This window comes from Haliaeetus leucocephalus, unplaced genomic scaffold, assembly GCF_000737465.1.
Source record: "Haliaeetus leucocephalus isolate CR32 unplaced genomic scaffold, Haliaeetus_leucocephalus-4.0 Scaffold944, whole genome shotgun sequence".
Lineage (NCBI taxonomy): Eukaryota > Metazoa > Chordata > Aves > Accipitriformes > Accipitridae > Haliaeetus > Haliaeetus leucocephalus.
Genome location: NW_010973380.1, coordinates 2,252,202 through 2,268,122, shown reverse-complemented (window position 1 = coordinate 2,268,122; position 15,921 = coordinate 2,252,202). Strand labels below are relative to the sequence as shown.

The window sequence follows — 15,921 nt, the reverse complement described above, 5'->3', positions numbered from 1 at the left end:
TATTGAGAGTCAAATTAAACTGAAGTTAATGCTTTTTCATTATGACTTGTTGCTGTATTATGACACCAAATGTCTTAATTTATCTAATGGTAGAGGGCAGGGTGTAAGAATTCATATAAAATATAATTTTAATAATGGGAGCTATGGAAAAGGAAGAGTCAAAGTGATTTCTCTGTTGCATGTGTTGAATTGCAACTTAATTTTAAGGCAGTATGGTAGTTCATTCGGGTTCTTTAGGAGAGCCTCCTGTTTTAAGACAAGCATCTATTTCACCCTATGTCTGAATGCACAGAATTTGTGAATAGATTCCTGGCCTGTCTCTATAGACAGTCAGATTTATATGATGATAACGTTCCTTTTTTACATCCAGAGGTGAATGAAATTTCATTTAATGTTAGTGCTATTTGTTTACTCAGTCTCAGAAGACCATACCATGAGTTTATTTTTTAAATTTAGGATCTTCTGCATGATGGTGAAATGGAAAATACTATCAGTTGAAATTAAAACAAAAACCTGCATAGTCTAGGCACTAACCCCTTGATAAAGGATTAAACATCTTTGTTATACTTGGCAGAGTTAAGAACATCATTATCATTTTAGTATTAGCCTTACTGAGACGATCCCATTTCAGTATTATCTCTGAGTTTCTACCACAGCTTGGGAGGAGGATGCTGGGCTGGTCTCACTGCCTGCCCGAGTTTATTAGTAATCCAGAAATAATAAGGCTAACACCGAATTAGTATTGGTCTAAACGTCTCTCCCAAGGTTTTGTTTTGCCTGTAACCCCCCCTCTCTGGGCCCTCAGAAGCTCTCTTGCTCAGTTAACGTTTGGGACAGATAAGGTGGGTGTTTCTGCTGTGACAATGTAGTGCTAAGTGTGCTGGATCTTAATCAGGAATGAGATCTGAATTAATGGTGACACATGAGCCGTGAATGATTAAGCAGAAGCTGCCTTGTTAAGATCTAACACTTTGCAGATAGTCTTGCAATGGTTGTCTCAAGGTGTCTTTGTATTCGATCTGGTGTTGAAAGAAAGCTTCACTTTTATAACAGCACTTTTTCTCTTCTCATGGTAGTATGCCACTTTTAAAGCAATTTTATCATCATTTGTGTTCTGCCGTGTGTTAGTATTGAATTGTAGCAATTTTTAAATGCAGATTAAAATGCACTATTTTAAAACTGAGGTAAACATGGCACATTCTAGTAATCTTTAGGAAAATATGCTAAAGAACTGATGGGATATTTAGAAAGAGATCCAGCAGTCTTATTGAAGTAGTCTGTGACAACAGAGCACTTGTTTGTCTACCTGGGATGTCTTAAATCTTTACCTTCAGACAAGTGTATGGTGGTGTTTTGAAGTACGTTAATGCAGATTTGCCTAGAGCATCAACGTAGCTCCCAGTATTGGATATCTAAGTGGATATCACAGCCACTGGGGAGTTGGTGAGGTGCTCTCTGATTGTTCCTGTGTTCTTAATCCCAAAAGGTCTAGAGCATACTAGCTTCTACTTGTGATTTCTACCAACTTTCTGGTCAGAACCAGGGTAATTAACTGGAAGGACCTGACAAAATGTGGTTTTAAGCAGCTGTCTCTGTGATCCAAGGTTATCAGGCAGCCCAGTGGGCTCTGCTGGTCCTCTTGGACTTAATACTAATGGAGGTTCAGCATATTGCAGCGTTTTGCAGCATGGGTGTAGCACACCTCTTCCCTCACCCTCCCTCACCACCTTGCTTGGGCCTGGCTCGCGGCTCAGCTGTTCTCGGCTGCTCAGTCATAAATAACCACCGGGCTAGACACTCAAAATAGAAAATGAGTATGGTCCTAAGAGTTTATTTTGTCCTGTTTACAACCTTCCAACTTTCTGTTTTGAGGTTGCTGCTATAGTGGTGGCTTGCCACTGAGATTTGAATTCTGAAGGAATTAAATTAGACTTCAGTTGACTGAAATTTCCACCTCACTCACAGGTAAGCTTTGGGGCACTCAAGAGAAGGCTCCTCCTGTACTTTTGGGTAGCCTCTCTTAAGCTCAGGTGATGGGGAGGAGGCAGCAGTTCTACCAATCACAGATGCGCCACAAGTTGGGCCTCTTCATGAAGGAGCAGAGCAGAGCAAGGAGCTCTGGGCTGGAGGTGAGATGACCTGTCAGTGTGGGTTGTGATGCCCCATGCTGATAGACTGTCTCCTTCCTTTTCAGTTTGCTTTTGTGAAAACTTAGAAGAAAAATCGCATTTAAGCTGTGTTGAAAGAGCGCGTGAAAATAGAGTGGTGGCAAAATTCCTGTTGGCCCTGTTGCATGAAGCCATCACAGTCCAGACATCCTCACAGGATCTCAAACATCTGCCGTCACCAGTTTCATTTAGTGGATAGGATGGGTCAGCTCCAGGGAGGTTGGAGCTTGTAAGGTATGGTACAGGGGCTGTACACCCAGTGCTGCCCAGCAGAAGAGAGACTGGAGCACTGCACAACCGCTGCCACGGCAGAATACTGGGACAAAGCCCTTTTTATTGGGCACTGCTTCATTTCTTGGGGAAGATAAAAGGGATGGAGGAGATGCTTCAGGGCAGGACTGCCAGAAGGCCTTGGAGGGTTTGAGGCAATTGAGGTAGGAGAATGCTGCCTGGAGGGAAATGATTAATTTCATCCCTGGCAGGGAGGCAATCTTGTCTTGCTCCTGAAAAAACTACTTGTAGGTACTTATTTTCACAGCACCTCTGTGAAATGAGGAGGTGGTTTTGCTCCTGGCTTTTCAGATCAGTAGCTGCGGCAAGTAAATTGAAGTGAAAATTTTCTGAGGTTTTGGGTGCCGAATCTGTGACCGCTTGAAGCTTTTTTTTTTTTTTGACAAGTATTACGACTTCAGCACTTTATGTTAAATACATAACCAGCTGCTGCCTTTATTTGTACTTGAGGGTGCGCCACAGCCCACTGCACCAATTCCCTGGCCCCCAGTGGCTGTATATCACAGGGGAAAGGACCAAATCTCATGATGTCTTCGTGGCAGGCCAAGACTTGGACAGTAAGTAGGCTACAGAGCCATGCACTGAGTAAGAGGAGAAAATGTACATTGAATAGCTAGCTGTGTGTTCATTCTGGGCACTGAATCTTTCTGGTAGACAAGCACTTCATGATCATGTTGGTTAAAGAGTGTAAGATAACCTGTATCCACAAAGGAGTCTAATTGAGATTTATAGCCAGTTTCAGTTCTGTGGTTTCCAATGTCTCCATGTCTGACCCTGCAACCTGCATAACATTTTATGTTTTCTGTAGTGCAGCGTATGGCTGTGTGATACCAACATGAAACCAAACCAGTCTTGAGCCAATGTATCAATACAGAGCATTCCTCCTGATAGCTTATTTCACCTTTTTAAACCAATAAGCGTCCTGGGACAGATGGACAAATTAGGTGAGCTCTCTCTTTAGTCCTTGAAGTGATTCTCTTAGTTCATGGTGACAAGCTCAGATTTGCCATATGGCTGCACTTGCAGGACTTAACACTTTCATTATATGTCTGTGCTCGGCTTCTGTGGTAACAAAAGCTTTGCTGCATGTGTTGCAGCTGGAGGGTGGCTTGGTGCAAACTTGGAAAAGTCTCAGAATGTTAATTGTCATGGGATAAAGTAACCATCAAGACATTAGCATGCCTGGAAAGAACAAATGAATTTCTGTTCAGCTCGGAAGATACTCTTACCAGGGGAACTTCTCGTGCTGAAGTCTCTGTTGTTAGAGGGGGAATACAAAAACATACTAACAGGCAGAAAAGGAGCATTGTGCTGTCTGTAAAAACAGACACAGAAAATCTCTTGCTTTTGTTCTCTTGTCACCAGCCTCATAGCAGCACTCTGCCAGAAGAAACTACTGCATGCTTGCACATGCACCCAAGTGAAGGCCTGAAACAGTAGGAGTGCACAGGCTGCACGGGGGTGGTAGACATGGAGTGGGATTTATGTCCCTGGCATGCTCCGGAGCAGCACTCCCTGGCCATGCATTAACTGGCAAGAATTGCCAAGGGAACCGTGTTGTGCATAGCCATGTTCTTTGGTGTCCTTCCCTGGCACATCCACCACTGATACTGACTCCATGCTTTGCTTCCCAGCCCAGCAGGGAAGCGTTTACCTTCTGTGCTGCTGTTTGCATACTGCCTGTTGGCTGACTGGAGGAGCACCCATGTGTCACAGGAGGGTGTCTGCGCTGCCTGGGGTTGTGCAAAGGGTTTGGATGGTGCTTGAGCCTTCGTTGAAGCCACCAGCTTCATCAGGGGGCTGCCTCCAGCAGTTTTGGGTCTGCAGACAGGTCTCTACAGTAACAAACGTTGCATTTCTGTACCTCTGGGCATCCTGCAGCTCTTCTCACTGCCGCTAAGCTGTGGAAGGGGGATGCCATTTCTCAGCTGCTCTGGCTGTCGGCACACTGATGTGTTTTCTTACTTGGTGGGTCTGGTTTGTGTTTTCAGCCTTGTGGAGAAAGGCACATTTTTTGTGTATGTAGCAGGAGTGAGTTCAAATGACTGTGACCTTTAATGTGAGCATGAAAATACAGGGAAGATAGCAAGGCCAAATGTGCCTTCTCATCCTTTTAAATGCAAATCCTTGGCAACTAGGTGTTTTCCCTGTGTTCACAAGCTGCCAGCCGTTATTGCAGGGTCCAGGAATCTTAAACTGCCACGATCAAAGTCAGCCCCTTCCTTCCCACATCGAACTTGGGAGATTCAAGGTGTTTTCAGCTGGTTTCCTGCATGCCCCAGCTGAAATTCCCAAACAGCGTGAAACTGCTCAGGTTGCAGTAAAATGGGAAGGAGTTGAAGCTCTCCAGTGATACCACCTTGTGCTGTGCAGGGGCTCCAGAGAGATTTTATTGGGGAGCTCCAGTGAGCTGCCATTCTGTTTTTCCCCTTCCTCCCTGCACCCTCACTGCGGCTGGGCTGCCCTGATAGCTGCTCCAGCGGCAGGTATGGGGAGCGAGTAAGTTCATACCACCTCTCAGCTGGTCTCTCTATTTATTTTCTGCCACATTGCTTACCCTTTGGCAGGGCAGACCATCGTGCACCACCTGATAGCGTGCAGTCCTACCCTGTCGCAACTGCGACCAGGCAGCCAAGTTCAAAGGTCTTTTTTAAATTGCTGCAGATGAGTATTGCATGGCAAGGGAAGCAAAGTATGCTGCAGTGAGGCCCCTGGGTAAACAATACAGCCATGTTCAGCAGAATTATACTGGTTTGTGGCAGTATCGCTGTAAAATCTCATTCTTGTAATTATTTTGGTGCGGAAAAAAACCCCAATACCTGGGCAGTTGAAATCTCACTTGCAAAGTGCCTGCTTTCTTTCCGTGTTCTCTGGGCTCCCTGTCCTTTAGGGATTACGCTTCTCTTCGGTGCAAAAGCTGTGACAGATTTCATTATCGAATCAGGCAGGATGGTTGGGCTTATTTTGGTTATGCAATGTGTGCCGAGGTGTGCCGGGAGCAGGGGGAGCTGGCAGTGCAGGGGGGGGCCCTGTCTTCTGTGCGCTGTCACCATTCCCAGTGTCTGCCTGTCAAGCTGGGAGGGTTATTTCCCTGTTTTCTGTCTCAGACCTACCATTTCGAATGCGTTTTTGAACCTTCCCGGGCCATAATCAGGTTAAACTGTCGAGGTGACTGGGCGTGATATCCCAATGCAAATAACTGAAGCCTTCTCATGGTGAGCGGTGTCTTCCCAGGCACTTTTTATCCTGTGATATATTGAATGTGAGCAATTGGCAAGTCGATACAGGTCTGCAGAAGATTGCCTGAATACTGAAAAACCTTTGATTTCAAAATCATTCCTTGCATTTTTGGTGGGATTATCATAACTTCTTTTTTTTTTTTTTTTTTTTTCTGATGTTGGTTGGGTGGGGAGTGACTTTTAATCCAAGGTTCTCCAACTTCCACCATTTTTCCCACCCCGTGATCTCTGGCAGTCATAACACACAGAAATCATGACAGCGTGTTTTTCCACAAACAAATGATGCCATAAATGAAGATTAGGGGTTATTTTGTCCTCCAGTGTAACAGGCTACTTGCACTGGAGGCCTTCCGCCTGCACTGGAAGGTTAAAGAGAGGACAGGTTAGTGTGTGGGAGATTTAATTCGTACTTAAAGTACCTGGGATATAATGGTAAGGGCAAGAAAGAAGAATGCTGGGGAAGTAAGGATCCATCTGTGTGCGTGGTGCTGGTGCGTGGATGTACGTTTTCTGGGTTTTTTGGGTTCGCTTCAAACTGACTCTGCTGCCTATCATCCGGGTCTGAGGCTCCAGTCCTTCTTTCACGCAAGAAATGAACACCGCGTCCACCTTTTTCGGTGCCGAAGCCTCCAGCCAGCAACCTTTTTGTCGCCAGCCGCGGGCAGCCGCTCGGCGTACGCTTCTTGGCGTGCTAATTCTCTTGTGTCAGAATAAAGCTCTCGTGGTTTTGTTCTGAGGAGGGATGCGGCCGTTTGCCAGGTAAAACACCAACCCAAAACGTCGGGGTTAAAACTGGGGAGAGCTGTAGTGGCTCCTCAGCTCGGGGGTCGGGGAGGAGGACGAGGATGGGCGAGCCTTCCCCCCCCCCCACGCGGGATGCTAAAGCGGCGAATAAATAGGGCATCTGTGGAGGAGGGGTTTCCTCTTCCATGCCTGCCGCCGTCGCCCAGACGGTCCCCCTCGCAGCTTGGGATTTGCAAGCCGAGGAATGGTTTTTTCTCGCGAACCGTAAGTGCCATGTTGGTAAAAGCGGCAGCGGGTTCCGCGGGGGTGGGTTTTCTTCGAGCGGGCACCGCCGGCGCAGCGGCACCGGCCGGGGGAAGGGCACGGCGGCGGCGATGCGCCAGCGGCTCCCCGCAGAGCCGCCTCGGGCAAGTCGGAGGAGTGGGAGATGGGGCGCGTTGGGGCCTCTCCTTTAAAATCAGCTGCGTCTGGGGGTTTTGCGCCCAAGGCGGTGGAGAGCCGCGGCAGCAACCTCTTGGACTCGCCGGCCGGGTAACGCGAGAAAAGCCGCCTCCGGCGCACCCGCTGCTCGCCCTGCTCGCCGTGCTGACAAACACACCCCGCTGCTCGCCCTGCTCGCCCTGCTAACACAACCCACGAACGCGGGGGATTCCTGTCATTGCACCGGGGCCCGGAGCCGCACAGAGGAACGTCCTTGCGTTCTGTACGAAGGCCTAAAATCTGCCTTTGACATCACCCCTCCAAATCGGGTCTTTTGTCCCTCACATGGTTAAGCTCGCCCTGCGACTTACTGAACAAAGGTTTCCTGCGTTGTGCATCTCATTTGCCTACCGGGTTGTAAACAATCTTATCAGCTGGCAGGGCAATTTCAGCTCCTCTTAGGTTAAAAATAAATTTATGTGGTATCTCTTTCTAATGACATTTGTGCTTGTGAAGGAGAGTTTGGAATATACATCCGGATGTTTTTCATTCCTTTAGACGCTAAAATTTGAATGATACTTATTACCCCCTGTGAGCTTCCCTATACCTTTTCCTGCAGCATTTTGACAGCTAATGCAATGCAATTGGCAGGCATTTTGCAATTCTTTACGTTGGTGTGAATACGTTTCAGTCAACCCGAAAGTGCCTTCCACTGGCTAGATACTTCCTGAGTAGGTACTACAGAATATTCTGTGTGTTAATGATTCAGCCTGAAAAAGCTTAATGCGTTTCTTTTGTAACCCAATGCTGGCAACTTCGTCGGGGTTATTAAGACCCAAATCCAATCTCGAGTCAGGTCAGTTGGTCCTTCTGTTCACTTTTGCAGCCAGCTTTTAGTTGTAATCTACTAGTTTTGTCCTTTTTCTGCCACTTCTATTTTGGTGTAAAGATTAAGACATTTAGAAACTGGCTTTGTTTGGCTTATCCCCGGCATCTTATGCATGTGTCCAAGTGCTGTTTTGAATCAGGAAATCTTTTAAGCTGGGCCCTTTGCAAAGTACAAGAGATGTTTGAGTTTGCTGAGGTTTTTTAGATTAGTGGTGATATTTGTTGTTTGTGGGTTTTTTTTTAATTATTACTATTTTTTTGCTTCCAGGGGCATGTTAAATGGTAGCAGGTGAGTTCTCATTGGGAAGTGAACTATGGGTAGGTAGGCCTTTATTCAGTAAACAGTAAGTTTTGCCTGTTTGACTAAATTACTTGAAAATTACACTTTGTAGAGGAAGAATTGAATCAACAGTGGTGGCAGCCTTTTCTGTCTTCTTGGTAACTAGGAGGAGCTCATTTCTTCTGCTGCACTTGAACTTTTATTGCTGTTAATTCACTGTGTGTTGGGTGATTGGTTACCTGGATGTGGGGGGAGCTTTTGCCCCCAGGTTTGGTGGCTCACATCGTGCACTCCCACCCAGCTCCCAGGAGGCCTGTCTTTCCAGATGAATAAGTCCCTTCAGGATGCATCTCAAAAGAGTTCATGAGGTTTCTTTCATGCAAAGAGCAGGTAATTTGCAAGAATACTTGCAGTGTGCAGAAATGCATCTGAGAATGGTTGTTGCAAATGTAAGACTTTTATGGATGTAATTAGTCTATTTTACGTTTTTCTTTGAGCTGTAGCCAGAGAAATGGCAGTTCCCTGTGACTTCTGTGCAAGCAGAGGGTGCCCAAGGAGGATGCTCAAATTTTTCATCATTTCTCCTCTTGCTTCAGTGTAGAACCCTACACTTTCCTTAGGCTCTGTGTCCGCAGACTACAACGAGAGCAGATCAGCCAATGTGAACATCTGGACAAGGCTGCCTTCCTAGTTACACACTGCGCTAATGTGAACTGTTAGGTTTTTACTCTCTGGCTGTTTAGCTCCAGTTTAAGATTAATGACTTAGAGCATTAAGGGTGGTTAAATGACTGACAAATGCCATATTCTATCCAGAATATGTAACAGATTAAATTACTTAATTACAATGGTGTGTCAGTAATGGCAATTGCTAGAAAATAAATACAAGCTCACAGTACCACAGTGATGCTATCTTTGAGACTGTTGCTTCTAGTAACACTAGGAGATAAAGACCCACAAATTTATGGTAATATCTGTAACTTGAATTTTAGAGTGATTTCTAAGCCAAAAGAATATTCTTGGGATTCTAAACCTGTTGCTTTTTAAATTTACTGAATGTGCTGTCAGTCATAGAGACATTTATTTATAATCTAATATCCCTTGGTTTTGCTTTGGACTTGCATGGCTATATTCACCTACCTGTTATCCAATATGCAGACAGAAGAGAGATGTCTTGCAACCCATGAATTTTTCTGTAATGTAACTTCAGGATGAGAAACAGGTGGATGCAGACAGAGAAGGGAGTACAGGGACACAGAGATGGTAGTGAGCAGCACAGTAAGCTGTGGTCTCAGCAGGTCAGCTGTGGCATCAGGTGGTCCCAACAATGTGTATCTCTTGCAAGTTGTCAGAGAGACATTTCCAAAGCACTAGTGGGGAATGTCACAGAATATGCAGAGAATAAATTGCCACTGGATATAGTCAGGGACAGTGCAGCGATCGAGCCTTGCTTTCCTCCCGACTGGCCTGAAGTCATGCAGAGTTAACAAGGCAACAGCACAGATGTTTGGCTCGGACTCTTCCTCAGGCGTGGCTCTTCTAGTGGTTCTTCCCTTAGGTGCTCAACACAGAGCCTATATTGTCCCATCTCTCCAGGGCAAAGGGTTCCTGAGTCACCTGTCTTTGGTGGGCCACGTGCCCTGAGGAGTCACAGGCCCTGCTGAGCATCATAACCAACTGGATCCAAATTGACTGGTGGGACAGAAGCAGGGAATAGAGTGGAGGAATAATTAAGTCTCCTGGGTAAATTACTGCTAGCCCATAATAGCACAAGAAAATGCTGTACAGTTACTGGAGTATGACATGTTCATCGAGTGCTACTTAATAGAAGCAGAACCAGGAGCAGAAAGATTTATATAGCAGCTGTTTGTTTGGGAGCCAGATGCCTTCTGCATACAGGGTTGAACTTGGGAGCAGACCTCTGAAAAGAGCTTGTTAAGGAAAGCAAGAGCAGCTAAATGCTTTTGTCATGTGCTGGCTTCCTCTCTATCAGCCTCAGCAGTGGAAAGGCATCGTCAGTGTACAGGGGCAGAGGCATCTGCTTTGCACTTTACACCACTATCTGTGGCTTTGTGGGTGCAAGGCAGGACCAAGGTGGAAAACGGACTTGGGCCAAAATCCTTCAGGCTGGCTTGCAGGGTTTCATCAACCAGACAAGACTAATTTTACATTTTGGAGAGTGCTGAGTTGCTAAATACCTGCCAGGAGTCCTAGTGTAGGACTGTGCTCTTCTCGCCTTCCTTGTAAAACAACTGAAAGTACTGCCCGGTCCTTTTGGGACAAGAGGTAGGGGAAGATGCTTCCCATGCTGCTAATCCATATGAGACCCCAAATTCGCTGGCCTTACTCTGTGCCTTCACAGTAACCAATAGGACTGAACAAAGCCAGCAGGATCATTCCCACATCTCCATAAGTGCTTTGCCTTAAATCAAGTGTCTAGCTGACTTACGTATCCTCTTTGATTACCTTAAGGTTGCTAATAAGATCAGTTGTTGCTCACAGAGTGGCATATTCATTATTGATTAGCTGTCCTGCATATCTTCTGTCATTGTATCATATGCTGCAACAGGCAACTGCAAAAGCCACTTGGTTACAGGCAGTTTGGACCCCTCTCCTCTAAAACTTGCTGGGATAGTGTGGCAGCAGGCAGGTCGGTGGGACAGGAAACTCGTTTTTCTTGCAAGGAAGGGCAGGTCCTTTGCATGAAGCCAGCATCCAGGTAGCCTGTCAAGGACACTTCTGTCTTGGTGTAATCTGTCCCTACCTGCACTAGATGAGATTACAGCCCCCCACCCTGCCCCGGTCCTAGGTCGCACAATGCTGGTGTTGCCAAGTAGGTTAGGGTTCCCCTCAGACCCCTCAACAGTCCCCTGCGTTTTGGGACATGCAGTGATCCCCTTGTGCATGCCACCCTTCCAGTCCCAGTTGCTGGTTTTGTTCAGCTGGTAACAGTTGCTAGTCATGGTGGCTAATGAATGTAAAATGTTTTGGCCTTTTCATGATGCATACTTCAACTTTTTGCACTGCACTGCACTTAGATAATGAGGCTCATCTGGGTGGTTGCTAGACCAGGCAGTAACTTAAGGTTTAATTCAGAAATTTGCATTTTAGAAATCACATGCAAGGTCCAAAAATCCATCACAAGGCACAGGGACAGAACTAGACATCAGAGGGATGGAAGCAGCCAGGAGGACAGCCCAGGGAAGCAATGCTGGCTAAGAAGTGGGTTCTCCCTAGGACAGGGGTGGAATCATTTCACTTGACTTTAGCATCTGCAGTGTTGATGTTTATACTACTGCAGGGTAGACCATTGCAGTTCATGTAGAGAAATATGTGCTTTTTTGGTACAACTCATCTCATCTTGTGATCTGGATGTTTAAGACAGGTCTGATAGAAATCATAATCTAGATTTTTTTTCTTTTTTCTCCGTTAACTACCAAGGTCTAGATGGCAAGCTCCGCTATCAGTCTGAAGTCAGAAGAGCTAAGTGTCACACAGGTGTTGGGCTTTTTAGTAATTTTTGTTGGGAATTGCAATAAATGAGAATTTCAAGGAAAGATTTGAGAGCATTGAGGTAGTTTAACAGATACTCCTCCTAACACATGGGGACAAATTTGCCAAAGCGTACAAACATGCTACTTGGATAATTTGAGGGGCTGATAAGGGGTTTTGACATGGGAATATGCTGTAAAAGCTGGAAATAAAGTTTGTCTGCAGTTTGAGAGCTGTGCTACAAACAGCTGTAAGAAGAATAAATGGTCTTGATGGTTCATTTGCTTGTCTGCTGCACAATTCTCTGTAGCTGTTGGATATTCTCCCTCGTCAGGATTGGGTTTTTTAATTTTCACCCACCAGGAAAGTCTGGCACATCTCTGCACTTTTCAGTGTGTTGTTCAGAAGAGCTTTTAATGTCGTGGCGCTGTAAGTTCTACAGCGGCTGTTGTTCAGGCCTTCTCTCCCGTCAGCATTCATTTGCTTGGGGAGTTGGACCTGTGGTTTGGGCAAATTCTGCCTCTGTTGGTGGAGCGGTACCTTGCTGATTAGAGCGGGCCTGTTGGTTGCTAAAGACGACACTGAACATAATTCACAGCAGGAAAATCAGACCATAGATACCTATTTTAGTTTAACTGCAGCATGTTAGATACAAACTCCCACTTAGACAAATCTCCCAAGAACTGACTGAAGAGGTTACTAGCAGATGAATGAGACTACAAAAATTCACTCTGCTCATACAGTTTCATTAAAGAATTCACACAAGACCTTCCTGCAGCTGTAGAGCAGAGGCCTGCTGAGCCAATTTAGGTAGGTTTTGACTAAAACATGGCTCTGATTTACAGGCAACAGCTTGGTGTGACAGTAAGTGCTTCATAAAGCCATGCCTGTCATCACCCTCTGCTAACATAATTTCCACTGATTGCAGATCTTTGTAACAAAATGTTCTTCCTGGTTTGCTTAGGGTGAAGAAACTGAAGGAAACATTTGCATTTATACAACTATTGGACAAAAACATGAGTAACCTTCGCACCTGGTTGGCCCGGATTGAGTCTGAGCTTTCCAAGCCTGTTGTTTATGACATCTGTGATGACCAAGAAATCCAGAAGAGACTGGCAGAACAGCAGGTGGGAAATAGCAGCAGTCAGAGTAAATGAGCTAAAATGCTGCTGATTACAATTAGTCCTGGTTTAAAATCACCTGTTTCTTTTCTTTAGCAAGGCCTTCTAACTGTTTGCTTTTCATGGCATGTTCCTGCCAAGATGCATTACATGGAAAATTTTTATTTGCTTGCTGTAATTTCAGTATTGTGTTGACTTACCCCCACTTCTCTCTTCCCCCGTCCACCCAAGGAAAACATGCAAAATACAGACAAAAGCATTTTTACATTTGATAGTTTGCTCAGTTAAGTACAGCAGATTTCATAAGGGCTAGCCAGGGCACAGACAGTGGGCAAAATCCATGAGGATGACTTAGGCTGACAAGGCGTGAATGCCGGGTCTCCTGCAAACTGGCTGTGGCAGATCTGAGTGCTGTGATTTGATGTATTGCCCTCACTAGCTCAGTTCTTTTCTCCTCCTTGCAGACAGCAGAGCAAGCTTGGCAGAGAAGGATGTTTGAGCTTTGGAGGGTGGACTTGTGCAAACACACTTTTGACTGAGGCCTGATCCAGTAGGCAGGCTCTGAAGATCCCCTCAGGGTTGGGTGAGATGGTGTGTGAATCCTGCTGAGGCATAAGTGTGAACCAACCTAGCACCATTGGGTGTTGGTTGAGTGCGTGTAGGCATTTATCCGAGACAGTGGCTTACCAGGGGGATCTTAAGAATCTATGCTAGTTTTAAGTGCTGGAGATTGCAAGGATCGGGCACAGCTGAATGTGCCAGCTATCCCAGCCAAGTGGAAGTGTGAGATCAGTTGGATAGTCCTGGAGTAAATTTCTCTCTCGAGCAGCCAGGGAAGGAAAAGGAACTTAACCAAAGCACAGACTTGCTGGTGGAGTCAGCCTTTGCTCAGGGCTGTGCTATAAGTCTGCCCAGGTTCAAAGTGCCTCACTGGGAAGGCTGAGAAAGACCACAGCTGTCATCTGGCCTTTGTGTTAAACAAGAATATTTGCCCTAAAACTGAGGATCAAGAATAAAGCTGTTAAACATGGAAGCTTTATGGCATCTGCCTTTAAGAACACCTAGGGGTGTTCTTCCCATCCTTCCCATCTTCTCTCTCTCCGGCTTCTGCTTTCATGTCTAAGGAAAGATCCCTGAGTGACCCAGATCCGAGGGCTGTGTTCTCTGCTCATTAATATGGCTCTCCATCCACTCAAGTCCCAGACATGGCAGGAAGGGCCAGCTCCTCTGCAACAGGAGTGGAGATGGCTCCCACCGACTCCACTGCAGGAGTTGGTCAAAGACCAGAAGCCTTGGCCCAGTGCCCCTTATGGTTTCATCTACCTTGTGACTGGTCATGTAAACAAGAAGGAAATATTTCTTCCCATCCAAATCTTTTGCATTCTCAAAGGCTTTGATAAATTGCCAGGCAGAGAAGGACGTAGGGCACAAAGGAATTGTGTCCAAACTATTTTTATTATGAGCATTCGAGCTTCAGCTCACTGTAAGGGCCATCATTTGTTGCTCAGAGCCACTTACTACTTTGTTGTTTGGATTCTGTTTGAAACACAGACCTTTGGGTACCTCTAGACTCCTTCTACTCTAACCTTTTAGCAGACTGAGTGTGAGAAGACTGTGCTGACTTAAAAGACCACAGTAAAAAAAAAAGCTTCTTTTGCCTCGCATTAGAGAAACCTTTATCTGAATGTGACAAGTAAAAAGATCTTTCTTGATTTTATCCGAACAATTATTTCAGCAAGAGCAGAATGATGGTAAGAAATGCCCTACAGGCTTCTTTTGTTTGACGTCCATGAGTGGAAAAGCTTTACCTGTTCAGTCTTGAATAATGACATTTAAAAGCATGGTGCATCCACAGAGATGTTTTGTGGCATGTTTGTTCAATTAAAGGATGAAGATTAAAACATGAATAATATTAATTTTAAGATTTCAAAGCTGTTTCACTAACGCAGAACTCTAGCAGCGTGTAGTCTGTTAAAGCTCTCTGGGCAATTCTGTGCAGAGTTGAAGGAAAAGTACCTTTTTGGGCACAACGTATGTTCCTGGCCCCGTTAGTTTATTGTGTTTGTCTCACTGTAATACAGTCAGGTCATTTGGATGGAATAAAAGCTTGGAAAACAGCAAGGATTCTGCCTAGGGTAATTCCATGAACCAAGGCATGACCAAAAGTAATGAGATTGTGTCAGTAACATTACCATAGCGCAGGTAGAGTGGATTTGTAATCTGTGGTCCAAATTCTCCTTTTCACTAATACAGCTGTAAATCCAGTGTAATTTAATGAATTCAGAAGAGTCTCTCCAGGTACCAGCCTACTCTCAGACGTAGAGCCTGTGTTAAAAAGATGCTGCTGCCTCTTGCTCAGAAGACAGCTGTGAATCCTTAATAAGCTGTCAAAAATTATGTTGGGTCTGCTTCTGGCAGTCTCTCATCTATGTAAAGATTTTGGCTTCTACATTCCTTAAAGCTGTACATTACCACAAATTCCACAAGCCAAATTTTGAGCATTTATGGCCCAGCTGTTCTTTGAGGTACCCATGTAACACCACTGAAGACTGCCAGTGGGTGATACTCAACTCCTTGCAGCTTGTTGATTTCTGGGAAGATCTTCCTTCAATTCCTTTTGCATTTACTACAAGCTCTGTCTGTTTTACGGGTTTTTTTTGTTTGTTTTGGTTTTGTAAGTCTAGAGCAAAACCAGTTCTGCTTCACCTGTTCACTGAAATCAGTAATACCATTTAATGGGGGTTCCTGTTCACTGTTGTCAGTAAAATATTCATCTGTGTATGTTGTTCTAGTGTTATTCAAGCAAAATCTCTGTATCCTTCATTAGGAAAGCCAGAAACAGTTGAAAAAATGGAAATGTAGTGGACATTGACATTTCATTAATATTTACAGTTGGTAGCCTTGTACAGAGCTGCCTTTTCAATAAGAAATATTTAGATAAGGCTTTCTTTTTCTGTTATTTAATTACATTGACTTTAGCAGTGGTTATAGGTCCAGAATGAGAGGCCAGACTGTGATGGAGATGGAGGCTATGGAGAGGAAACCTGTAGTGTAGATTAGACAAAGGGTCTTTGCCAGACCCTTTAAAATAGTCTGTCAAAACAGGAGCTCTACAAGAGGGAATAAGAAAAGTAGTGTAACACCAGCTACTTGCGTGCTGGGTTTCTGTGTTTCATGATATCAGCCTGTGATCATATAGTCACTAAAGTACATGAACTGTACCACAAGTTCCCTGTCAATTCTTACAGTGTAGTAAGCTGATATGAGACATTGTCATCT

General features: G+C 45.1%; 1 protein-coding gene across 1 annotated transcript in view; it reads left to right on the top strand.

Moving 5' to 3' along the window:
• Positions 1-15,921, top strand: part of SYNE2 (spectrin repeat containing, nuclear envelope 2) — a 178,648-nt gene that overhangs the window by 147,605 nt on the left and 15,122 nt on the right. The window contains exon 101 of the mRNA XM_010584145.1: positions 12,486-12,648. Coding sequence (XP_010582447.1) covers positions 12,486-12,648 — 163 coding nt within the window. The remainder of the gene's footprint in view (positions 1-12,485; positions 12,649-15,921) is intronic.